Source organism: Coturnix japonica, chromosome 12 (assembly GCF_001577835.2).
Source record: "Coturnix japonica isolate 7356 chromosome 12, Coturnix japonica 2.1, whole genome shotgun sequence".
Taxonomy (NCBI): domain Eukaryota; kingdom Metazoa; phylum Chordata; class Aves; order Galliformes; family Phasianidae; genus Coturnix; species Coturnix japonica.
In genome coordinates, this window is record NC_029527.1 from 7293990 (window position 1) to 7321959 (window position 27970).

General features: G+C 44.7%; 1 protein-coding gene across 1 annotated transcript; it reads right to left on the minus strand.

Annotated features, from left to right (window-relative positions):
- Positions 1-1924: 1924 nt before the first annotated feature.
- ABTB1 (ankyrin repeat and BTB domain containing 1) lies at positions 1925-27872 on the minus strand. The gene is made up of 12 exons (XM_015875276.2): positions 27617-27872; positions 26697-26759; positions 25580-25635; positions 24489-24633; positions 23042-23201; positions 22052-22097; positions 21065-21181; positions 16266-16381; positions 11197-11295; positions 10437-10604; positions 7143-7343; positions 1925-5495 (listed from the first exon to the last, which is right to left on the minus strand). Exons 1-12 carry the CDS (start codon positions 27670-27672, stop codon positions 5289-5291), a joined length of 1434 nt encoding a protein of 477 aa, XP_015730762.1. The 5' UTR covers positions 27673-27872; the 3' UTR covers positions 1925-5288.
- Positions 27873-27970: the final 98 nt, after the last annotated feature.

A 27970-nucleotide genomic window follows, 5' to 3' on the forward strand; every position in this document is an offset into this window, starting at 1 on the left:
CACAGACCAGCGTGGCTTCTTCCATAGGAAAGCTCCACCACGTTTCCCTGGCTTTCTTTATAAAATAAAAACCAAAGCAGAAATACCACCCTGAGCCCACAAACCAATGCGTCTGACCCTGCCACAGCACTCCTCCACCTCCCTCCTGCTCATGCACTGTGCCAAAGCGCAGCCTCCTGCCTCACCATACCAGCAAGAGAGCAGGCAGCAAACAGCCCCGCTGGGACCATTTGCCAGCAAACCACCCAGGAGCCGTCATCAGGAGGGAGCAGACCTGGAGCAGATGGCATCCTCCAGTCCCACTCCTTCCCCTCAAGTTTATTCTGCTGGCAACAGGAGGAGGCAGAGGAAAGCTCTCAGAATCATTTCTCTGAGCTTATTCTGGGAACCGAGCAGCCAGACCCTCCAGACCCAGACTAGCTCTCTACATGGCACTGATCCTCTTACATGGCTTTCCTTGGTGTCCTGAAGTGCCCGCAGACATGAAAGCTCACAAAGCTAATCATGACAAAATAAAGTAAAACGAATGGCCACACCTGCCCCTTCCCCAGTGCTGATCCCACTCAGCGCGCAGCCCACAGCTGCTCAGCCCCTGCAGACCCTCACCTGGTTATTCCCAGCTGCCCAACTCGTTTCCAACCTGACCCCACGAGGCAGACACATCATCTTGATTCCAAACAGGCCTCAGCAATGACAAACCACCAGTGTGGCCTCTCTTATCTTAATAAATTCATTGTGTCAAACCTGTTTTAGTTTAGAAGGTGAAATAAAACCTGTTCTGCCAACACGGGCAGCCCCAAGAATTGAGCTGCCAAATGGGAAGGTGCCATCTCTGCCATATATTTGACTGACAGCCCAAGTCTCTCAGAGATGCCTGTCTCACTGCTAACTCCCACAGCACAGCAATGAAAGCACCACTTACGAGTCCCAATGGCCTGACAAGAGTCTGAACTTCTCCAAGCCCAGTCCCTCCCTTCAGCAGTATTAGCCATTCTGATGCTGCTGCCCTTCCCCTGGATAACTGCATTCCTGCAGGGAGCTACAGGGATGGGCTTAGATCCTCATTCCCTGAGCCAAGTTCATCTCTGAAGTCAATGTGTTACACAACCGTTGCTATTTGCCACCAAAACTACCACAGCCACTCACATACAGGAGGGGAAGAAGGCTGCAGTACCTATGCCTTTGTAATGTTATAACACAATAGAAAGCACAGCAACAAAGTAGCAAAGTCTGTGGATAAATAAACAATAGAAAGAATCTACTTACCCTTGACTTCAGGTTGGCAGGGATCTTCAGCAAGCTACATTTGTCCCCACTGCCAGCCCTTAAATAAGATCTAGGCAGCAGTGCACTGCATACACCTGAGCTCCCCTGGGTTGGCCCTGCCTTCCCGCCAGGTGCTCAGTAACTACTTCAAGCTGTGACTTAGCATTTCCAATACAGTTCTCCAAAAGGAAATGCCTGGGCACTCCAGCACACCTGAGGTTTGGAGAAAAAAACATGCTTCATTCAGGGGCACCCGGAGTGCTCTGAACAAGCCTGAGTAGTTAAGCACCAGAATCAGCAAGCTGAGAAATTCCCATCCTTGGATTTAATGGGAAGGCAGCAAAGATACAGTGTGATGAGCAGAGATGGACAGACAACAGACCTCCCTGGGACTGCTCAAAGCAGCACTATGTGATAAAAGTTATCATCCCAATAGCCCTGGAGAAAGAGGTGGCCAAAACCAAACCAGTGCTCTCTGATAGGAACTGTCTGAAAGGGTCACCGTGGCAGGACAGCAGCAAACACTGCTTGGAAGCTCAGTACAGAGCCAGCCCTTGGGGAAGGTGAAGGAAAAACACTGATGGAACCCACCGTATCCATTCAGAAACACCACCACACTGATGTTAGTTGGTAACAAACAGGCCACAGCAGGAAGAGATGTAGTGAAATATACTACTTTATTGCTGCACACATGCTTACATATTTCTTCTTAAATATATTGTTGCTCTGATAAATTTTACAATCTTCTTAATTCCACAAGAGGCTGGTAGTAAATAAAAGGGACAGAGGCAACAGAACACACAAAGGACACTGGCAACAGAAATAAAATCCTACGTTGTTTATTTTGTGATAAAATTATTTGCGGCAAGAATGAATTGAAATCAAATCTACATTTTGACCTGGCTCATGTTAATTAGAGAGCTTGCCTGCATGCTGACCATCTGCTTACGCATGCTTCTTCATAGCCCTATTTTGCCAAAAGGGACGGGGGGGGGGGGATTAAAGAACCCCATGTAATCTGACAATGCAGCACAGCTCACAGATGTGACCACTAAGTGCACACAGAGGAAGGCATGTGCTCGGCTGTCTGCATGGAACTGCACTGCTGGGGGGCAGACCAAAAGGCCACGCTGACCTTTCTTCCCACAAGCACAACCGCAGCCTTACTTGCTCCATGCTTAAGGATGCAGGAATGGAATTATTTAAGAGCAGCCATATGGAAAACGCTTCCCAGCACTGCTGCTCCTCCTTTGCTTTCCTCCTGCTTTGTGCACTGCTGGTGTCCGTTTAGCTTTAGCAGCTGAGGCATCCGCTGAGAAAAGAACGAGCACATTCCTTGGTAATCCTGCTTCTGCATCTCGCTCAGTACAAACAGAAGGCAAAGGCCACGTTCTGCTCTCCAGTGGCTCTGTGTGAGCCTCGTGCAGGGCTGTCACAACCATTGCTGTGGAAAGTCAACTACCGAGACATAAGATGGGGAATTTATGCAGGAGAAATAGAAGAGATGCGATAAACTAAACATCCTGATTATGTTCAGTGTCATCTTCAGTCATAAATGGAGGAGAAACACAGGGGTTGAACCAGCTGGGCTAAGCTGTCCGTTGTTTTCCATAGCAGACTTTCATGAGACTGACACTTCACTGAGCAATACAGTAGGCAGTTCTGCTGTTCCACCTTTCTTTGCCCAAAATACCTGGGACATCATGTCAGATCTTTCTAAACAGTCCTTTCCCTCCTCAAATCTACAGAGATGCCTTTATCAGTTCAAGTTGCATTGAGCTCTCTAGTGGTCTTGTTAAAGCCATACTGAGCTTGGAGATAGACAGATCCCTCGCTCACACAACACACACACAGCTCCTCCCCGTGTCACCACACCAAACGTAAGCACACACCTGTTGCTTCCATATAGCAACACACCCCTGTACCAGCTCACCCATTTCTCCCCCACCCTTGGCTGCAGAAAGCAAACCACAGCAACTCCCCCCCAAGCATCCTGCAACAGAAGAATTGAAGCAGCCATGCAGACACTATCCTCCATCATAAAGAAACCAGTTAAACACAGAAGAGTGCAGATACCTGGGGTCCAGTTAATCTCACTACACCCCATTCCTGCCCAACTCAATCTTGACATGATTCTGACAGAGTCCAGCTCCTCAAGTGCAGCAGTCAAACCCCAGTGACACTTTCTGAGTGAATGCAGCCTGCCTAGTGCAAGCAGTGCCCAAAGCCTGCCCACGAGTGCATACAGCTTCAGTGCGTGCTGGGTACAGGCAGATGCTCTGAGCAAGGGCAGCAAGTCTGATAGGAGCATGAGCACCTCACCAGGTGAGATCAGACTCATCCACTTGCAGCAAGTCCCTGCTGAACAGTGGAGCTCCAAACACTTTCCATATCTGTGTGAAGCACCACCACCATTATAGGAATAAACACCGCGGATCTGTGGGGGACCATTGCCCAGTTCTCACCTCAAATGCTAAAAGTGCACTTGACATGGATTGTTTAAAGCTCTCACTGCAGAGAGTGACCAAGATGACAATGTGTATCAGTAATGGAAGCCACTATCTGTGCAAGATTCCCTGCGTGCTTCACACAATGCTTTTTCCTCCTCCCAACTCACAGCACAGCAGAGTCTACCCAGCCTGAGCCTTGGAGACCTGAGACTCTCATAACATGCCATTCTGGAGACAAACAGCTCTCAGGACAGCCTACTTGGCAGGCACAGCTTTGTGCAGGGGTACTGACTGCTGATCGGTGCTGAGGAGAAATAACATCATTACCCTCATTAGGAGTCTAGGGAGACGAAGATATAACATGACCTACTGCAGAACACAGATTCAAAAACATTCATTAGTACAAACAGTGAATTTCCTGGAGAACAATGAAGCTACAAGGCTGAAGTCTGAGCAAAGCCACAAGGTCAAAGAGTGGGACAGCTGCCCCCCAAGAGACCCAAAAGGCCCCTTTTCCTTTTTAAAAAACTTCTGGTAACCCCTCTCTCCTGATCTACCAGGAAGTCTGTTTTGCTCTACCACAATGGACCAAGAAAAAGAGAAAAGTGCTGTTTCCAATAAGAAAGCATTTCCTGTCCCTGTTAGGAAGACAAGGGGCCTCCCCCTTCTTTATGCGTTGAAAGCCACTGCTTTCTAGGAAAAAAAGGACTGTGGTTTCTACTGTAGTCCCAAAGATATTTGTTCTGAAAGAAAAGCTTTTAAATTATTCAGTTGCACATCACATGCAGAACAAGAATCAAATCTTTGCTCTGTGTCTCCCTCCTGATTGCAAATACATTGACCATCTGTCAGATCTCAGGTATCTAAAAAATCTGAGTTTCTCCATTCCTCAGAGTGGAAACCCAAATGCCAACACTCCAGAGCAGTGAAAAATTAGGGATGATCTGAAAGTAGCTTTGGCTTTCTTTTTTTTTTCACCTAAGAACTAGAATAGCAGGTGAAAAACAGCACCTTCCATACAGCCACGTGCCTCTGAATCTGTTAGGGAAGTGCTGCTTACCTTCTCCAATCTTATACAGCTAACAGTGAAAGAAAGGCCATCTCCTTTCTAATACACTTATTTGGAAAGTCTAATCCAGTTTTCTTCTGCTGCTGCATGCAATTCAACTAATATCCCGGCATGAAGCAGTTTCAGAAGTGTGCTTTTGGGCAACAAAAAGGATGGATCCTAACACCAGGCAGTAGAAAGTCTCCCAGCACAACTCCCTCACCCCCACGACTTGCAGTCTCCTATTCGCACTGTATTGCACAAAGCAGCAGCTATGAAATTAGGCTGAGCTTTGGGAGCTACTTCTGAAAGGAGAGACAAAAACAAAATAAAACCAAACACAAACTAGACATGCAAATGTCCAGACATAAATAAATTAAAAAGAAATCATGCCTGAAAGTGAATGGAAAGGAGGACAAGGTAGGGGGAAAAAGAAACATTCAGAGACTCAGATGTTCTTGCACTCTGAGCCAACCCACCGGGGGGCTGCGCAGGCTGTATATGACAGGCAGGGTTTGCACACATCAGCACTCAAGCCCTATACTGGCCAGGAGGCTTTCCAGAGCTTCAAGTTTCTGGTTGGCTTCCTCGATGGCACTGTAAGTCTGCACATTGCTAGTGATGTGGAAGCGGATGTCGTCGACCAGGGGAATGGAGTCGGTCTCCTGCCGTTCCTCCACAGCCTCCGCGTTCTCCTTCACAGCAGTTGCAAACTCCTCCAATTCCACCAGCTGGGTAGGGTGGACAAAAGCATCGTCAGGAAGACAAGGCAACAAATAAAGAGAAGTAAAGGGTCGGGATAATGGGCTCACTCACTGCTGAGAGAGCCAACAGGAAAAAGGGGGATGCTAAGGGTATGTGGAAACTCAAACCTTCTCATCTATTCATCCTAAGGAGTATTCTCTCCAAAAAGGCTCCCAAGCAGGAACTGGCAGCAGGAGCCATGAGATGCTGACAGACAGCTTTGAGAAATGTTCTGCAGCAGCCAAGACAGCAGTCACTTCTGCCCAATTCAGAACCAGGAGACCCAGATGACTCTGTCTCCACCGTGGCTCTCAGCTTCACCACCAATAGCCAACCAGCAGATGAGCAGCAAAGAGCTGCTCTGTGCTCTGTCTGACCTGACAGAATCAGGTCATCTGTGAATGATTTTGTACCAAGCTCCCCAAGAGCATGTGGTGTGCTGAAGGGTGAGAGGCAGCTCCCGTCTGTCTATGCGATTGAAGTGCACCTGGGCACAGCAGGTTGCTGAGCCCCAGTCTACATTGTACACACTGCCAAAATCTCACCCCGCTTCCACCATCAGTGCTTCTCCACAAGATTCTGGCAGCTGCTGATGTTCTAACAGCTGGGGTAGCACCATTTGTGCTAACACCCTTAGGAAGGCACACTGCTGATACTGGGTCCAAGGACATCCACTTAGGTTTAGGAAGGAGAATACAAAGGGAACATATAAGCAAAGCTCTATCATGCCCAGTTACTACTTGGGATATCAATTCAGCTTTCAAACCAAATTCCCTTTAAGTCAGAACCTGGATGCCTACTGGTGCATTTATCACCCCCAAACTATATGCTGTATAAAATAACAGTGACAAAATTATTTCCTTCACTGCTTTCACAATTCAGGAAGAATTTCACACCTTTCAAATTGCAGGTGAAAATGTTACATTCCCATGTGAGCTGTACAAGCCATTAATAAAGATCTGTCTAAGGACAAAAATACCCCATAGATTCTAGCTTGTCCTTCTGCATAGCAACTTAGTCTACAAGTTCTGAACTTCAAGCTGCAATGGTTCCGTGTAATGATTAAATGGAGCCTCATAAAGAAAACTTCAGTGTTAGACTCATTATTTCTGGCTGTTCAACAGCAAATTTCCCCAGTGAAAGCCTCTACTGTTAGATTTATCATCCTGGAGGAGAGAGAAGATCATACTGATTACTCTTTTTGACAGTAATATGCCAGGAAAAGCATCTCTCCCCACCTCGTGCACACCATGCATTTCCTGAACCAAGCTTCCCCACAAACCCCATTGGGTTACCTAGGCTGCAGCTCATGCATTTGGGCAATATCACTGCTGTTTCATCCACAGTGCTAAAGGTTCAGTGAAAGTCACCTACACAAAGTACCTGCAGAGCTTTTTTGGCAAGTTGTTCACCTCACAGTCCATGGAGCTGTGCTTGATAGCCATCAGCGTTTGGCCCCACACCCTCCCTCCTAACTCACCATGTGCATTCCCACTCAACAGCTGCACTTTTTCAGGAAGCGCATTAAATCAGAGAGAACAACTATCTATCACGCACCAAAGTGCAACCACCGAATTTGCATTATCTATGGCTCTCTGTGCACATGTAAGTGCTGTGTGGGGTGGCTGTGTTACCTTCTCGATGATCTTTGCCATGTACTCTGTGCACTGGTCTTCTAGCCGGGTCAGCTGGAACAGCTTTGCAATCCTCCAGATGCTGACAACGTTGTCTTCATCAAGGATCTGTGCCAAGGTCCTTCCACACAGGCGCTTGAGCCCAGGCAACAGGTACATGTCTGCCACACACAGCACATCGTAGGCATTTTCCGGGGACAGCTGGCAACAGCAAAGAGGGAAATTACTGTCCAATCCTGCCTTCTTTTGTGTCTTAGCAGAAATTCCCTGACATGCTTCTTGGCCCATTCAGTGTTAGAGGTTCTAAGGAGAGGCTCAACCTGTCAGGGTAAGGTCTTCCACTCAGTCACCCCTGAGGAGTTCAAAACGCTGCAGAGGCAGCTTGCTCAGCACCAAGCACCAAGTTTACTATTCTGCAGCTTTCCTCTCTAAGCACAAAGTAATGCTGTAGTCCTGCTGCACGTTGGCTGCTAAGAAATGTTTTGAGTGGTAATAGAAGGAGGTAGCTTTTACCAGAGGTACTGAATGCCATTCAAAGAGATGTGAAGCCAGAATCGAGCACCTTGTTCCAACAGGGACTCTTCCTTTCATTTTCTAATTTTAAGCTCACATTTTGTGAAAAATATGCAAAATTCCCTTAAGTTCCTTCCTCAGACTGGCTTTGCAAAGTCAGTCAGCATATACTCTGCTCCCTGCTTTCACTTTCTTCTCTTTTGGGAACTCCTGATTTTATCAAACTAAACCAGGAAAGTTCAAGTCAGCCACTGGAAAAGGGAATGAGAAATCTGAATTCAAGCTCTGTAGGGATCTAACATCAAGGATCCCACAGGCAAAAGGACACGATTCATCCCTGCTTTGAGCACAGCACTCAAAGTTAGTAGTAACCTCTAGCAGTTACTGTCAGGATGGGGACAGGCAGAATCTAAAACAGTTCAAATCCAGCTTTGATGCATGTGGAGCCTTCAATCCATCATCGGAGCTGGATGAAGCACACAGAAGGAACATATCTAGTGCTGCAGTCATATATCCAAGGTCAGAAAATTGTGTGAGACCCAACTGGCTGATAAACCAACTGCACATCAAATACTACTGGAGTTTTGAGAGGCATTCAAACAGAACTAAATTCATGTATCAGATGCTCAAGTTTAAACTGTTTGTGAATGGCCTTTAACATTTTCAGACTCCTGAGGGAGGGAACCAGACTTTTATTTCCTTCGAGATTTTTCTTCCTTCCATGCAATAGGGGGATAAAAAAATGCCATAGGTAATGCTGGAGACACCACCTCCAGCTTCACTCAGTCTCTCCCCTCTGTCTGTGCAAATACTATTTTTGTCAGCAATCTGCGTCACTAACCTGGAACTATAGCCTCTTTCTTCATAGTTCTGTTCCTGCCTATGTGAAGTGCAAACAGTGCAGTATGAGCATTTTAGCAGCCAGCCTACAGAGTACAGCATATCCTGGCTGTGGAAGAAGCAAGATCACTTCCACACAGAGATTAAACCACACTGGTCTAAACTGATTAACTCTACTGCAGCACAGTCCGTCGTCCTGATAGCTGCTCAGCAGCAAAAATACTACTGACCACATCTACATGTGGCTGCTCACTCTGACAACTGCAAAAGGCTGATTATTTCTTCCCCTACAGCTGTCCACATTGGTGTTTGGACGAGCTACTCATAGCAAATGTCTCAGCAGTATAACAACCTGCAACAGCTGTGCAGAAGGATGTAAGATGTATTAGAAGCATGTAATAGGTGCTATAGTGCCACAGTGGTGTAACAAAGCTCTTGGGGTTGTTAATCAAGTGCTGCTTTGTCCTTTTGTAAGGCTCCAGGAACCTCACAAGCTGGAGGTGTTTGAGCCAGTAGTATTGATGGCAGCAGATTTCAGCTGTTAGATCAAGGACAAACATAACAAATATTCCTCCATAACCCCACCCCCCACCTTGAGCGCACACAAATATTCTGATTACCCACTTCTCCTTCCACCTGGAACCTTTTCTATGCTCTGAACACAGTCCTCCCTCCCACTGCAAGCACTGTCACTACTACAACACAGAGCAGTTATAGTAGTTCTTTGTGGGGTACTGATACCTGACTGGAGAAACACAGGCTAAGGAGAACACCCCACACTCAAGTGTGAAACTTCAGCTACATTCCTGTTTTCCTGACCATTCTTCCTGCTACCTTTTCATCACAAATAAACTCTGGCAGAAAAACTCATGTCTTGGTTGCACACACTAAAGCCCATTTTCCACAGGAAACATAGATAGATGCAAGACTCTTTACATTCCTACATGCTGCTTTTCGTCTGTTTTCCTGCTCTAAGTGCAGACAGAGCAGCTGGGGCAACCCTTGGAAAGCAACAGCTGCTTGGGAAACATCCTTCCTGTAAGCTGTCATGGGGAGGGCAGGCAGACTGAGGAGGTGCAGGGGAAAGAGTCTTGCGGTCAGGAGCATCTTCACAACTCTCACACATGCTGCATACATCTCTCTCTACCATTTATTCCTGGCTGCTGCTCAGAGATGAAGAGATCAACAGAAACAAGGTCACAGCTGTGCGTGCTCTCTGTACATGGCAACTAACCCAGAGCATGACTGCTTCTTTGGAAGAAGTGACGCTGACAGGTGCAGCAGTCTCTGATCATTACCCTAATGCTAGAATGTGCTCTGGCATCTTGTAGTTAGACTTATGGAAAGCATATGTCACAGAATCAAAGCAGGAAGCTGCTTCAACAATGACATTTGCTGCACCTTCCATTAAGCTCAAAATGGGGTCGGTTAGGGCCATTTTGTCCTTACTTGGAATACTAAGCACAGCAAGGCATTGGTCTCTCAGCAGAACCTTTGCCCACCACAGCAATAACTAACAGTGGCAATAATGACTTGCTACAAATGGAAAAGTAGGCTACAATGCCAAGTCTAAATAAGAAGGAATCTCTTAACCTTTCCATCTCCAAATGTGTTCAATCTGCCATCTACTGGCAGCTCCCCACCTTATTCTACCAGAATCCAAAGGGGACATTAGTAAAGTTCTGCATTTACCAGACCAACATAAAAGCTTATTTCCAAACTTCTATCATTGGATGAAAGAGTAGGGATTTGCTTTCCAAACATCATGCACATAAATCAACTGACTGGCTCACATCAAGTCCCATTATGTGAGTCTCCTGCAGTAGTAGAGTAGGGCAGTGGTATTTATGAAACCACCTCCAGGATGTGGTAGAAAAACACTGCAGTGCACACCTCCAGAAGTAAACAGCACAGGAGAAAATGCTCTGTGACTGGCCTCACCTCTGTGTCATCACTGTAGATATAGTAGAGGACCCGGATGAAGATGTCTTCTGAGATGTTGTGGAGAGTCACCACAGGGATGCTGGGCTGTGTCTGCAGCTCCTCACTCTCACAAAAATGGTCTTCAAGAAGGGCTTTGAAATAATCACTGCGACCACAGAAAAACGCCTGGAGAAGAAAGGGCAAAATCACTAGTAACTACCTCTTCTCACTGCACCAAGCTAACAACACTAACACAAACCCATCAGAAGCAGCTCAAAGATATTTCTGACTCTGATTCTCCCTGTATTCTGAAGCTGCACCTCCAATCTTTCAAGTGAGAGTTCTTTCTCCCTTTTTCCCTACTTTATTTCTAAGCTTGCCTACCCTCAGAACAAAAAAAGCATTTGTAAACTGAAGTAGCATGGGACTAGAGCAGGATATTGAGTCAAGGCTGGATCTGAAAATCTATTCTTACTGCTATTTACTTGCAAACCAGAAACTCCTCTGTTCAGGCACTGAACTCACAAAACAGTACCAGGAGATTCTGCAACTGTGAAAGCTGCATCTGAATAAGTGTATCTTCTCGCCTACAACACCTCTGCATGAAAGGCAAGATTTGCTGTTTCATTAAATGTTTTAAATAACCATTTCCAGCTGCAGTGAGACTTTTGGTTTTCCAGCTGATGAGGCAATGCTGTTTCTGCAAAATGCATTCAGCACTGGAAGAGCAGACTTATGGCAAAGAAAAAAGAGAATGAAGTATAGCACCAGTGCATACCTTATGGCATAAGAAGTTGTAATCTGCCACCCGGAAGCACACATCAGGACAACTATTGAAGTTGTCGGTGCTGTCAAACGGCAACTCCCCAAAGCCAACCTGTGAAGAGAAAACAGAAAATCCTTCCTTTAACATTCGTCCTAAAAACGTGCTCAGGACCCTGAGTCTGGATGTCTCCCCAGACACAACCACCCATCTGTTCTCACACCACAGAGCACCAACAATAATATGAACTGGAGCCCAGTCCTTGCACTGCTGACAGAGCTATTCCTGGTACAACTTACAGCTGCATCTCTTTCACCCATGGAAACTCTACACACTTCCAGAAATCATTTCTGTGTTTCCTAGCAAGACAGACAAATGGAGGTGAAGTTCATTTCATGCAGCAGGTATCATAAGCCTCCTAGAGCTCTGGACTAGCACATTACTGTGTAGATGTACAGGTGGATGTAGTAAAGTATAGATTACATAGACACACACACCAGCTTGAAATGGTTTGGCTACAATTACTGCTTCAGTTGAATAATATAACATTTCCAAAGCACAACTTAAACTCCTCATTTGATTTCCAGCCAAAGATAGTGTTGTTGAAGTATTAATACTCTAGTGAATTATTTTAACACCAACACACCTCCTCCCAGTCCCACATGCCAACAAAAGACAGCACGCCCACAAAAAAAATCTGTTGGCCTTATGCTATTCTAAAGTGATGCTTCCGAATGTTTTCATTTTCACCTTATCCTATGCGCACGGTAATACAGTTGTTAAAAAAAACTTTGTATTCACAGGCATGTAACCAAGACAATTAATCTCTGGAAACAAAAGCTTCCCCCAGTTCTTGCTTTCCAGACACGTGCCCTGGCCCTGCTTGTGACAAGGAATTCAGTTTATTACCACCATCTCTCCTCCAGGAAAGTTAAATCCCAAGTTTGCACCTGGGAGAAACCTGGGCCAACCATACAGACCACTATTCCAACTGCAGAGGACCTAAGCATCATTTCCAGCACGCCTGCCTCAACCCTACCTGAAAGCAATCTACTTGCAGCTTTACTGAGGAGCTAAATATCTCCTCTCCCCAAGACTAAACAAAGACACAGCCTGCAATACATTAAGTTGGTGCTCTCGGCCAAGATTAGTTTGTATGCAATGGGGTTTCTCTCACAAAGGTTTGATAATGTGGCAAGGCCCCAATCTGGCAAAAGCTCACACAACCACCAAACATGGCAATCTGGCCCCATTTGCTGGGCTGCCTATCCAAAGCAACATTTGGCAGCCACTGCTTCCTACAAGAGGAGAGTAAGCCCACTGACATGCAAATTGGTCACATGCTGCTACAGAAATGCCATGTCTCTGCTGTGAGTCCTTTCTCTGCATCCCCACCAGGGCACTTCCCTCCCAGAAGACATAGCAACCCATTGGGCACTGCACACTTGATCTGTTAGCTGCTTTTCATGTAGCTGTAATACAACGGACACCTCCTGTACCAAAGATGAGACAAATTGCCCCATCTGTGATTCCCCAGGCTGTTATTTGTATCTCACATCTCAAGGCAACGAATAACCTGCAGGCTGTGACCTGCAGGCGCACTGTGGCAGCCCATTACAAAAGCCAGTAGCCATGATATGACTGCATGTATGTTTGCTTCTATCCCCACCCTATCCTTACTGCTTCAGTGTTCTCCCCTAGAAATTCTGACGCTACAACTTCACAGGCAGATTACGAGTAAGCCTAGAAACAGACTTAGCACGAGAAGCAACTCTTTGCAGCACAAGAAGCTTAGCTTAAGATGTAAACTCCCCAGCTCCTTTGCACATCCCTTCTTTCCTCTCTTTTCATTCCCCAAATGCAAATCTTGAAAAGGAATCCACCCCTCTGGGATGAGAGCAGGAATTCATTCATTTTGGTTTGTCTCCCAAATAACAAAATGCTACTGAGGAGGCTGAACCTCCACCTTCTAACCTTGCGGGGTTACCCTCAGATACTCAGGTTTACAAGGTCATTTCCAACTCCTGCTACAAAAGCAGGTTCATGTCTTTGTCACTCCTATTCAGCATGAAGTGGCTTTGCAGAATCTTTCCTTTTATTCCCCTTCTATATCTCGACTACTTCTACTCTCCTCCCCTGTAACACTTGCGGAATTTCATCTCCCTTTCAGGGTGTCCCAGTAGAAGAAGAGCTTATATCCCCACCCCCATTCAGACAACCATTTTAACTCCAACTAGGCAAAGCACAGCTGCCAAAATTAAATATATTAGCCTGGAGGCAAAAGTAGTCTAGCCTACAAGGTGCAAATACCTTCACAATAATTCACACTCACCACACAGAAACATTCTCAACAACTATTATAGCATAAGACAGTGTGAATATTTACAGCATCTTCCAGCCACCACAAGGATCAAGTCTTGGCTGTTACGAATTTGCTATTACTGCTTAAATAGAAATGTTGCTAGAGGCAAAAACACACAGAACAGCTCAGTGACAGCAATTTGTACCCCGGCCAGGAGATTATCTCAGCAAGAAGATTCAGCTGTAAATAAATTACAACACTAAACACAAAGGTTAATGAGATAGAAGAGATTACCAGCCCATAATCAGATGCAAGTGGACTGGATAAAAAATTTGGAAGTAAATTGAAATAGTTGAGTTAATCTGTCTCTGCCAAACAGAAAAAGTAAAGCTTACGAATGACAGCCATGGACATGGGTGCAGTGACATCACTTCCAAATGTGTAACAATGACCTTTATCCCAAAAATGACAAACAGTCACATTTTTTGTAGCCACACTACATGTAAATACAGATGGAAAGGACGCTGTTTATTCAGGGCACACTCTGATCCTGCTGATTTAATCTCGTGTTGAAAAATAAGACTTAAGTTAAAAGGTAATGACAAAGCAGTGGCAAAGAAGCAACGTGGCTGCAGTGCTCTGCACTGGATCTCTAACTGAGAGGTCACCTGGCAGATACGAAATTAAGAGTGACTGTTTCATTCACATAGATCATTACCGAACTATGAAATTGGTATTGTTGCATAGTTTTCTGCAGCGTTCAAATATGAAAGATGTCACATGTGAATTATTTATTCTTAGTCAAATGGAAAGTAGCATCCATCCCAATTTCTTTTGATATAGTATCATATAATATGCAGCAGCTCCGAGTAGCTCATCAAATTCTGATTATTACCTGAACTGTCAACAAGAAATGCTGAGTTTTGCTAGAAGCCAAATGCCAATTGTGTTCTGCAAGAGCCAGAAAACCTTTCTGTTTCCCAAAGAACACAGATATTTGTGTGTGAGTATTCAGCAGTCCCTGACATTTAAGGTTAAATGCTTTGTATGCTATTCCGTGTGTGGTACCAGACTCTGTAGGAACAAAGGTGTGGGATTTCTCTGTCTCAGGATAGAGGTGTCTAACACACAGAATTCAGCAATTTAAAAGCGTAAGGAAGAGATAACAAGGAACAGGATGATGACCTATGTTTATATATCTTTGTAAGTTAATGGGGAAAAACAAAAACAAAAAAGACCAAGAGAGAAAAACAGGAGAATCTTTTAGAATTTACCAGACTTGAGCAAAGCAGCCATACTTGTGCCCGGTATACAAATACAGGCGTGTGCCAATGCCTCTTTGCTTTCATGGCTCTAACAAGTCTAATGCTGCTGTAACTGCTTTCTCTCTGGTCTATGAACACAGCTAGAAAACCACAACCCACAGAGGCATTCAGTGCTGTAAAATGATTATATTATTCCAAGTTTCATATTCTCTTTTCAGCTCCCATTCTGCATGAAAGAATTAAAAGGGAAATGAAAACCTAAACGCTTACAGGAGTGTGCTAAAAATACTGGGGAACAGCAATCAAACAGATTGCACTCTTTATTTGTGAAGCAACTTAAAATGTATGTAAATCTCATTGTCCTAGAGCCCGCAGTCAATTTCTTAATTTCTAGAGAGGTAATATTACGGCTTACTTGCAGGACTGCCTCCCTGTAAAGCCTGCAAGCAAACAGAAAGGTATATTGAAAGCCACTAGTAAATGCAGTTGTATGGGGGAGGAAGGTCACATAGAAATAATTTCTTTGTTGGTAGATGGAAATTTGATACAGAAAAGGTCCCTCTATAAAATGTTCAGCACTCAGAGAAATTTTTATGTCAAAAGGCAATGCAAAGCATGAGGGAACATTGCAAGTAAGAATCACTGTCCTGCAGGTTGGTCATATCTGCAGCAAACAAGTCTATTCAACAGAAGATGAAAAGGAAAAAAAGAGGCAATAAACTTTGCTACATCACCCAGTCACACAACCTCTGGGCATAGCCACCAAAGATGAGTTTGTATTATTAAATTCGGTGCTTGGTATGAGAGAGAAAGAGAGAAAGAAAAGTAGATGCAAAAGTAAGCTGAATCTGCTGATAGTACAGAAAGCAACAGATGCAGGGAGAATGAAGGGCACCAACATTTAACTGCTTTCCTTCAGCTGGAAGTGAAGATCCACAGAAGTGAGTCTAACTAATATATCTGATTGTATTTTAACATGATGATCACCAGTCTGTGCTCTGTGGACTTCTCAGAGCCAATGAGACATAGTTACGAAAAGTAAATCTATTGCCAGTCAAGTTTAATTTGCTTCAGAGGAACTCATTTCTGCTGAAACCTACTGCAGCGTGTCAGTTCCTCACAAGAATGCTCAGCAAGCCATTTTTCTGTACATCCTTTTGGGTAACAAAGCATGCAGAGAGCACATTCTGATATGCAAGAAGGGTGGCAGAGAGATGGAAAAAGAGTGGGGGCCAACTCTTGTCCCACTGTAGTTAATGGAGAAATCCCCACCAAGCACATGGCAAAGGTTTCATTCACCAAGATCACCGCTGGGAGGAAAAATGCAAGCGAAAGGACCAGCACCAACAATTTTACAGCACTTCTAAGCAGTAAAATGCTTCAGCATTTACAAAATCAGCTTGAAGCATTAACACCAGCGAACAAGCAACCACTAAACTCAAATGGAGAGAATGCAATTGAACACGTGAATGCATCACAGCCCCACAGAGATCAGTAGTAGTATAAATGCTCCCTACCCGCAGTTCTGCTGGCAGGGCGCAGTCTGCTAGAAGAGCCAGATCTTCCTGCAGCCGGCAGTTACCTGTGGGCTCAATCGTCAGCACTTTCACACAGGTCCCTGGCTTGGAAGAGACTGGAAGAAGCAAAAAACAAAAGAGCAGAGATGCCTAAATTCCTATACAAACATTCTCTCCCCGTTAGAGAAAAGAGATTCCAGGAAACATCAGTCTCATTGCTGTCTATTGCAGTAAAAGCTAAACAAGTGACTCTACGTAAACATGCATACAACATCCCTTGCTACAATTGGTGAGCAGGGCTGGAAGGGGATGCAGGTCTCGTCTCTCCTCACATCTTCACTTACTCCATGAACCAGAATATGATCTATAGCAAAACCAAAGCTGCTATTGACATATTTCAGGACAGCTTGTTCTCTGCAAGCCTTGTTATCAATTACACTTGAGATCTGCCCTACAGGCTGCCTCTGATGCCACAAGAGCCACCCAGCCGATTCCCCAGCTGACCACCCCTACTGCTGACAGTATTACCTATGGTAGTGCCCATTGCTAAAAAGAAGCTGCCCCCACACTTCTCTGCTCTGCCAAGTGCTTTCACAGGTCCCATTTCAGCTATGCCATCTTAACTTCATCCTTGGGAATAAAGAATTTATTCTTGCTTAGATAATAAGTGCACCTGGGTTTGTTACCTACTCTCTACCTGTAGATCCCATAGCACTATGACCCTCAAAATCCTTGGATTCAAGGGTGTCTTTGTGGTTTGTAGATATTAAATAACCACTGCTACCCCAGATATACCAAATAAACCACACAAAGATGGCAATTTCATGTTTCAGACCCAGTGCATCCTCCTGTCTTGCCCCAACACTCAACAGACTGATTAAAGGGACACAATATACACACTTTTAGTTCTGTGGTCTTGCTATGACCAAAGCTGCTGGGGAGCTCACTGAAGCCAAAATCACTTTTGCTTTTTTCTATAATCTCAGCCTTGCTGTACACCTGTAGTCAGCACTCTTTGGGTGATGACTGGGGCGCACATAAGACATTCAGGAGTCTCTGTGCATAGGCAGATGGAGCAGCACCAGCAAATGCAAGGTTGCAGTAAGAAACGCTTGAGAAGGAGCTACAGAGAAGCAAAGTTAACTCTCAAGGACAAAAGAATTAAGCTGAAGCATTCAGCACAACTTCTGACAGGTATGATTCACTGCATTAAAACTCCTCGCAGGTGAATCACATCACCTTGAGGCCTCATTTTTCCTGGCATTTTGCACAGCGCTACACGAGCTCTGTCAGATGACTCCTCTGGGCCGTGGGCGAAACAAGACCACGATGTGCCACACAACAAGTTCTCCACCCCCTCCTTCCCATTATTGCTGCACCCTTCAGATATACCACAGCTGTATCTCAAATGGGCGGAACATCCCAGAAAGGTACTGGAAGAGGAAGGATAATCTACCAGTACAACACCATCAGGTACCATCACTGCTGAGCAGAGACCTGCAGCAGCAGGAGACAGACTGCTTTACTAGCACTGAATGCTGCTTTCATACGGGGTAAATAAGCCAAAAAAAGACCAGGCACCTACACAAACGTAACTGAGTGCACTTTCTTGAAGAGCCCGGTCCATTTACAGACAGCATGAGGGGAAGAAATTTCTCACTGTGCAATTAGAAATTCTTTCTGGCAGAGAGAATCATTTATACTTGTGCAGTGCCTATTACAGCATCGCCAAATCAATCAGGCTCTGCAGCACTAATGGACCAAGCAACTTTTAAGCAGCAGTCGAGCAAGAGTTCTTCTCATGGGATCTACAAAGCAACTGTGCGCTTCCAGAGCAGCAAGGGAGAACAGTGATCTGTCTGAGAAGCACATCTATCAGAAGACACTTCAGACTCTGTGTCTCTCAAAATCCAAGATCACGCAGTTGATATCACAAGCAACTTTCTCCTAAGAGAAACAAACAACAAAAAAGTGACAGAACAGGAAAAAGCTGTTGGCGACAACCAAGCAGCAGGGACCAACGCCTCACAAAAAGTGGGAATTAAGAGTTTTCTTGAAAGGACAACATAAACAAGGCAAGGAGCCAGAGGGAATAACCCAACCATAGCTGAGAAAGCAGCAGTTTTGACTTCATTTCCAGTTTAGCCCAGCTGGACAGCACTGAACATCACCTATCAGTTCATCAGCTGCCTTTGCTTCCACTGCTCAGTACTTCTTTGCAGCCTTTTGTTTCAGTTGAGCCTGTGCACTGCAAAAACCAGACTGAAACAAACACCCAAACCTTTCCAAAATGGCATCACACACAAATACCTGCCTTATACATCCTCTCTCAATGTCACAAGTTATTATCACTGATTCTGTACATTCAGTGCATCCATATGAAGACAAGTACCACGTATTCTGCTCTAAACGTTTTTGCCCTACAGATTGTAGAAATAACTACACAACATTTGTTTTTAAATACATCTACTTCTGAAGGAAGTGGAGTAGGGCTCAATCAGAGAAAACCCTGTTGGAGCTCTTCCAAACACTGCATCAATTTTCCTTCCTACAGACACAGTGCAGGACAATATGTAGTGTTCACAAAGCTGTCTGAGGTGCAACAGAAGGCCATAGGTCAGCCTTTCCAGGGTTTTCCTAAGCTGCTGTCTGTGGATGCTGTCTTCTGCACTTCTGAAATGCTTATTATCTACATAACAAAACTGCAGAGACTACAGTTATCTACTGGAACTGCACAGGCCTGAATTCACATATTAGGCACATTTCAACTTCATAATATAGATGCAAGACAAGACCCTGCTTTGCAAACCTGAATCAGACGTCTGTGCCACAGAAAACACTTTGAACAGTCCTAATGTACTAGAGGGAACAGGAATGATTTGTCAAGTGTCAGCCATGATGTGATCTAAGGTCTTTACTATTTTTAACATCTATAATTCTTGTATACGTTATTTTTCTGGAGAACATGAGACAAAAACGTTTAACAGATCAATCAGCTGTTCTGTTTATTCAGTTGAATCCAACCTGTCATAAATAAAAAGCAAGGCTTGTACTTCCACCATTGCTATAAACATAATGATTACATCTAATGTCAGGCCCCAGAAACAAAGAACTCCTACCTGACAAGGAACAAAGAAACCAAATGATTTGCTCTGTGTCACCCAGGAAGTTTATATCACACTTGTAAGTCTAGCTTGTACCTGCAACTTCCAACCACCATGAGATATTACTTCACCATTTTCCATTTCTGAGTCTGCCAAGAAGCCAGTAGCTTTGCAGATTGCCAATTATACCACTAGTCTTTCTAATCCTTGAGTTTCCAATGAGTGGCTTCACACAGCCAGCAAACTATCCACCTTATTTTCCTGTCACAATTTAATATGATGCTTGAACTTACTGTACGAATGTGGAATGGTTACCTCCAGGGTCTCAGTTAGACCCTAGAGGGGGAAAAGAACATAATGAAAATGATCTCCAGCATCTCATTGGATTACTCTGATACCAAAAGGTACAAGATAATTCTGTCACCTGATGTTTTATTTTCTAGTTATGGTATTCATCACCACTCCCTTTTTCCACCAATCATTCAATAAACAAATTGGTATCTTACTCACAGAAAGCAAGCAAGAAACATATACACTTAATTTCTGCAGATGCACATTAACATTTGTATTTATGTGGCTGAGGTAACACTTGTAACACAGCTTCCATGATGCAAGTACTTACAGCCTGATCTATATGAGAACAGCTGTACTGTGGTAACCTAATTCCACATGCCTAAGGGGACAGGTATACAGGGCAGTATCTTCCATGAGATTTGCAGACAAGGAGGTTCTTGAGGCAGAAATATTGTAACTATCTGTTAAGCTCTGCAACTTTAAGAGGCTGAATAATCTGAATTTGTAATTCAAAAGAGAAAGCTGTAACAGCTACACCCTCAGATGAAGGAAAAAGATGGTACTGACTTAAAAACTACAAACTACATTATCTTCTTGAAACAACATTAACTGGGTGGAAGTAAAGGAGTTAAATGAGAGCACGAAACACAAATCAGATTTTTTTCAGCCGGAAGGTTTTGCTACTAGATAATTTTTTTACTTAATGACTAGCACTGCTTTCCCTTACTCGTGCTGTTTTGATTCTTCACATGTCCTTTCACTTGAATCAGGGAGATGAATGATAAATTCCAGCTGTTGGTTTTCATGCAATAAGCTGATGTCATGATTAGATCACAAGCTCTCTGAAATGTGAAAAGCTCTCAAATGGAGGATTGAATCATTTAATGTTTGGCACATACGTGCATCATAAATACACGTGGCCTTTCAGAGATACTTCTCCGCTCTTAAAAAGAAGTGTTGCATCTCTTTCCACATCTCTTCTGAGCCAATTATCAAATGTTTTCCTTTGGATAAGAGGCAGCTAAGTGCAGAAACAGACTTCCAATTGTATATATTTTATCTCCCCTGGGATTTAAATAGGGTCTCTGCTGAAAAGCACTTCCCAATATACCCTAGAGTGTGTCAGTGAATGGCTGGCAACCACAAGCAAAGACCTGCTGCCATGGCTGCTCTACTGTAGTGAAAACATTCAATATAAATTATAAACATGCATATGCTCAAAACTACTAAACTACCCTACAGAAAGCATATGACTGAAAACTATTGAGCAAACACAGGAATTCCAGAACAGAATCACTTTCTAGAAGCCCAAAGGGCACCATGATACATCACACCTTCCTCTTTTTCCCCCCAAAGGGCATACACACATATAGCAGAGACAGTAGCAAGTAAAATGCTTACCAAATTCATAGACTTTTTTACATTTGGTCTCCAAGTCATCTATGAGGTCCTGCAGCCGGCACTGTTTGGCTAATCTCTTGCAATCATTTACATATTCTACGTCAATATCAAGACGACCTGTCAAGGAGAAAAGCAAACAGCTCTTTTAACCCATATCACTTAAGTGTAAAAGTGGCAAATTCAAGGACTGAAGACTAGATGGCACAGAAATTCATTAATTAGATACAGTGCCTCATCTTTCAGCGTGAGGTTACACTTGTTCCAAGAAGCTAAGATTTGCTACCTCACCAGTCCCCGCTCGGTGCACAGCAGTTTGGCATATGATTCACATTCCCATCTTCCAGTGTCTACCCTAACAGCTTCATTCAAGAAGATTTAACAGGTTTATTCAAAAGGGCTCCAAATTCTCTCAGAAAAATAAAAGACCACCACAACAGCAGTATGCGTGACTGCTACCATGGGTTTTCTAGCTTAGGGTGAGAAAAGACTTTAAGCCAATAAGCTGTCATCCCAGAATCTTTTACCATGACCGAAAACATGGTGAGGAACAGTTCTGAAAACACCAGACTGGAGGACAACCTTGAAGTTATTTTCTGGCACCACCTCCTGGCCTGAAGCAGTTCAGCACTCAACATGCCTACAACACAGCATCTGATTTCTTGATGGAAGTTTTACTGAAGTTTAACTTCTGCTCAGAAAAAATAATCAGCAAGTAATCAAATCATTCAGAGTGCACTGCTCAGATCTGTCAGACTGAAAATGTCTTGTACGGGAAGCTGGGCTTTCAATAGGCATGGAAACTGGAACAAAGTACAAACTTGGAAGAGCTGTGGATTGCTCGCATTCTTCTCTTTGCCAGCAGAAAGGATACGTTGGCTACTTGTGTATCCAAACGTGTCTGCAAGTCAGAGCCACCCAAACTGTGCTACGGCAGAGGGACAGACAGCAGCCACCCAGCCAAATATACACATACAGTAAATGATTTACCTGTGTATAGATATTGCAGCAGAGAGCCAAAGGCTGTGGGATTAATCTAAAACAAAATATAAGAACGTTACCTTGAGAATTACCAGGAATTTAATAACAAGCTTGAAACTTGAATGGATACAAACATGATCCTGCTCAGAAAAAAGCCACACACATACCACATCTAAATGGCACCTCAGACACAGCAGTCTGAACACCCAATTTCCTTGCTCCCTGCATAAGTAATGATGCCACTCCATCTGGTTTACACAGCTTTTCAAATATACTGGCTGCTACTGATCCATGTGCCCAGGAGACAGGACCAAACTAACAGAGGTGCTCCAAAGACAGTTTTACTGCAGACTCTGTAAAATCCAGTCTTTTACTGGTATCAAACATTTCCAGCTCTTCTTTTTAATTTGAAGTGCAGGCTGTTCTTACACAAAGAGAAAGGAGAGACGCTAAGTAATGCCCTGAGAAACTGGAAATATGTTTTCCACAAGAGGCTTTGCACTGCTGCAATTAAGCTATAGAAACATATGCCAGAGTATTGGTGATTAATGGATGGAATGCACTTAACAGCCTATTTAGTTCTTTCTGTAAATGCAACAAAAGGGACTCAATTAGTGCCAATTATGGAGGTGATGTCTTCACTACAGACCACCTGTCCACCAGGAATTAAGACAAATTCAACTCATCCCACAGAGGAGCTGTGACACAGCTGGCAGATGGTAACAGCTACCTGCTACTGCAATTAATTAAGCTATATCTGAGCCGATGATAGAGGGAACAAAGGCAAAGTATGCAGTCAACATGCCTTTTGTCATCTGAACAAGATGTTATTTTATGGAGAGAGTGCCTTCACAAGCCTTTCTCCTTACCTAGGGTCACACTGAGCTCCAAGAGCTACACAGTATGGAGATTAACCCTCAAATCATCCTTCCCATTCACTTTTCTCATACAGCCAAAATAAGAAAAGAAAGAAAAGGCAACAATAACAGCCATGCTCACCAGTGGGTGCTTCAGCGCTATCATGCTCTTTCCCTTCCACTTGGTCTCAAACATTTCTGAAAAGTAGGCACTGCGAGCACTGAGAATGCAGCGGTGGGCACAGAAGGATTTGCCATGAACAATGAAAACGATGTCACTTTGATAACCCTGCTCCAGCAACCTGCAGGGAACAAGAAGAGAGGAAAACTGTTGCAGAATTAAAAAGGAGAGAATGGAGCAAAGCTAGTGGGAGACATGGCACAACTGGGCTCTAAAAATGAACAACAGGTCACAGAGCGCAGGGGAAAAAAGGTTTAAAAGACTGCTTTGTCTAGATGCCTCTTATCTAATATGATGCACACGCTTTCACAAAAGAATTACCCCACCACCAGATAAGGTGCAATTTTCCTCCTCTCAGGCTGCTGTCAACGTGCATGCCCTAACCATGCAGCAAACAGGAAAGGACTTGAGATGACACACCCTTAGATGACGGAAGGATGTTACAACCACGCAGCACAGATTACCACATAAGAGATGAAGCCCTGTTTATGTTTGCACACCCATAACTTCCCTCATTATTTAAAAGGAGAAATACAAGATTGCTACTTAAAAGACTTCTGGCATCCATTATCAGTGTTTCCCGATACACATCACCTCTTGGGTTTCTGTTTTCACAAACATCAACAAAAGGTCAAATGAGGCAGAAGACAGGCATTATACTCCCTTTAGAGAGCAGGACTGATGTCCAGAAAGGTGTGGGATTATACAAGCAGCTGATATCAAAGCAGAGTCTTGAATGCTGACCTTAATTTTCTGCCACTAGAACATCCTTCCTACTAACGTCTTGCCCAAAACAAAACAGAAACAGTTGTGTTTATTTTTCACCCCCTACTGTTGTCTTTTGTATCAATCTTAATGCAAGGTCTGTTCAGAATGAGAAGTGGAAAACAGGACATTTTGGTTTTCATGTAAACAGAAAGAAAGAACAGAGCAACCTCCCTGTAAGAGAGCCTAAAGAAGTCCCAAATTGAGTATTGCAGAAATGAGACACCTCTTATCACTGCTGGAAACCTCAGTTTGTAGGTTTGTAGGCTGTTACTGCTTTAGGCCTGAAAATGAATTTTAGCTGATATTTATCCTAAATTGCTGCTGTGGTTTTAGTGATCTGATTTTAACAGTCAAGGATGACATTCTAACACTTCTGCATTACAAAGACCAGCTTTCCACTGTCTGTGGAGTTTGTACCTAGGTTAGTAGATGCTATATCTGAAATGTTTTGTGTATCTGGAAGTCAACCCTTAGTGCATGGAGGAATATCGCTTAGAAAGCCCTACATGCCCAGGAATACGATAGGGTTCTGATTAGCTGACTTTCAAATCACCATTTAACAGAGGGCTTGAATTTCTAAGTTAGCAGCTAAGGAAGGATGACAAAACGCATGGCAAACGGAGCTATTCCATCTGCTTACCGCTGCAGGAAGACATCATAGTAGTCTCTTTTCATGCACTTTGCTGTGATCTGCTTGTACTCCTTCAGCAGACGTCGGATGGCATCACTCAACGCCCCATACAAACAACGTTCCCCATCAAATGTGTTTGCTTCACATTTTGCGCCTACAAAATGGCAACAGGTGCATGTCAGCAGGCAGCTACATCTTCCACGTGTCTCTGAATGATCACTAAACAAGTGTGTTACTTGGCTGGTGACGTCTTTCTCTGTCACCTCTTATGCTACTCTGCTTTATTATGAAAATTCAACTCCCCCTACACTTGCATCACCTAATGCTGTTCTTCCACCACTTCATCCCTTTCTGAAGACACCGTGACTCATTTATGCTGATTTTTGTAATAAGTGTCTCAGCATGATTCCAGCAGTGTTCTGAAAAGAATCTCACTGGAGAGAGCATGACCACCTACTGGACTTTTAGCAGCTCCTCAAGAAGGCATTTCTGCCTCGTACAAGACACCTCCAGGTTAGACTCTGCTAGAAACTGGAAGGGCACTTGCATTTTCCTATTTCAGAAATACATGTGGGATATATTAAGGTGCACTGAACACAGCAAAAGGTGCACTGAATGCACCACAACAACCTTAAGGAACTCAGGTGCTGAGAACATAAGGGGCAAGCAATTTCCATGGGCAGTTTGCCTTACTTTGCTTAAGGTTCGCAAAAAGCCTTTGCATTTCACCTCTGAGTCCTGCATGAAGCAAGGCTTAACAGAAGACTGCAAGAAAGTTTTATATGGGTTCTTCAAATGAAGTACAGTTCTCACACCAACATACTCACAAAAGAAATGCACGCTTCCAATACATTAATTGTGAGTTCTGAAAGTTGTGCTGTCTCTTAAGTTAACGCAGAAAGCTTCCCTGAAGTAAATTCAAGCAGCAAGTGATCTGCAGAAGGGGCCAGGATGATCCACAGTGACCAGAGGGTACCAAATGCAGCCAAAGATCACTGATCAGATGGCTCATTAAAAATGAAGTTTCCACAAGCTACTGTTATAACAATACAGTCTCCATAGACAAGTAAGAAGAATATAATTAAAACACTTTTGCTCACCGTTGGCTAGAAGATAGCGTACAAGGTCCTCGTGTCCACAGAGGCAAGCATAATACCTGGCAATAACAAGAGAAACAAAACTGGAGATATAATAGGATGCAAAATTCAGTGCTTGGGCACAGCACACAATTAGCACTGAGCTACCCATGATAAGCCTAGAAGATGGCTCCTCATAGGAATGAGGAACTGTTCCCAAATAACATAAAAGCCTGACCCCAGCAACTGAGTAAGAAGGATCTGCTCCCAGCATTTATGGGCACTGCTGTCTTGCAAGGAGATCCCAAGGTCCCAGTCTGAGTTCCGCATCTTCTGTTGCACCATTGGCTGCCAAATCTGCCTCCTCATTTTAAGAGTTCTTTTCATGGGCACTCAGCAATTTTACTGAACTCTCAGGAATGCTCCTTTGGATGTCAATCTGATTGCTGCACAATGTGACAATGAGGGAGCAGCATTCATATCAGACATATAGAAAACACACCTCTCAAAGTCCTTCTTACAATAGCTTTGTCTAAGTCTAAGGCTTTTCTAATTCACTCTCACAAAGAGCCCAAACCATCCTACGAATTAGGAGAGTGCTGTCACCTGCATTGTAGCAGGCAAATATGACTTTGTTTTGGGAAGTTACTCCATACTCTAACTACGCTGCAGATGTCTAATGGTGCTTTGGAATTAGGATGCAGGAACTTAAAATGCTCGTGTGAACCTCCTCAGCATCAGCATAGATTCCTCACCACCTACGGCTAGTTCACACCTTGCCAGACAGCAAACCCACCATCATTTTGCATTTCATCAGGTTATACCTTCACCTGACAAGACATGCTGGAATGCCACAGACCTTAAGAAAAAAGGGCCTACCCAAGCCAAGAACAGACTGCTCCATTCAGGTTATTTGGTCACAAAATTAACTGTGTTTCTCAGCAATGTCCCTTAGTGAGACAAAGGCACATTTATCACAGCACCCACAGAGGAGAGAAGCAGAAATACGCAGCCAAATCTCCTACAAAGCAGAACCCAACTCATTTTGTAAGAGAGCTCCCAGATGTGATGCAGAGAGAATGGAAGAGCCCCAAAAGCCCTGCCCTCCCACCCAGACAGCACTGTAGGGTGCAGGACTCACAGAGGTGTACTGTCCCACTTATCACGGACATTAATTTCCACATCTCGCTGCTCAAGAAGGTATCTGGAAGAGAAACAGGCACAAAGTCACAACTTCACACAGTTGCTCACTCAGCCAGAGTCACTCCAGGCCACCCTTAATTCCTGTCACTCCCTCGTCCTGCTCACTCACACTTTATCAAGCGCTACCAATTCTTTCCCTTTGGCATCTCTAGAAGCCAACCTTCCCCTTACAGCTGTTCCAAGCAGCCTGGCTCTTATTACACCCCATCCCCACCTACAGCAACAGCCATCCCTCTGAGCCACACGGCAGCCCTCAACCATTCTCCTCAACCACCACATCAGTTCCTCCTTCCTTCCTCAAACTTCAGCCTCAGAATCACAGAATGACCCGGTTTGGAAGGGACCTCAAGGATCATGTAGTTCCAACCCCCCTGCCTGGCAGGGCCACCAAACATACACCTTTACTAGATCAGGTTGCCCAGGGCCCCGTCCAACCTGGTCTTGAACACCTCCAAGGACGGTGTTCCTCCAAGCCTCACCTGATTGCCCGCTCAGTTCCTTCCTTCTCAGCCCACTTTGACTCCATGCAGCGTCTGTTCTTTACTTCCAGTGCTCTCAGTCCAATAGTTCCTCCCCTATCACCTACACTCTCTGCAAGGTCACCCTCAGGGCCTCTCCTTCTTATAGCAAACCCGCAACGTACCATTTGCAACGAATTACGCCGATCTAACCGTACAACTGATACAAACAGCCCCCAGGCCTCACCCACCAGCAGCAAAGCAGCTCTCCCGGCTGTCCCACACCGTTCCCCATAGAGACACTAGGAAGGGATCACTAGGCAGGCTGAAGGAGGAAGGGATCGCACAGGGCAAGGCCGCGAAGCGCCCATACCCCCCCCTACTCCCAGACTCCGCTCACCGCACGCGGCTCACGTCCCCCTTCTTGCAGCTGGTGAATAGATCGTTGGTGTCCATGGCCAGGGCAGGCCGCGGGGTGGCGGCGCCGCATTGACTCTGCGGGCAGAGGGCGGACGGCCGGGCCGGGGCGCGGGGCCGGAGGGGCCGCAGCGGCGACGGGACGGAAACGGCTGCGGATGTAAACACGGAGCGGGCGGGGTGAAGGGAAACTCCGCCGCCGCAAGGAGGAAGTGAGTCGGTGAGCAGCGCCCCCACGCGGAGCGGAGGAACAACCGCCGCCCGGATGATGGTGCGGGGCAGCGCGCGGCTGAACTCCGGGTTAGAAGGGGCAGGGACAGGGGGGATCCCGTTGTGC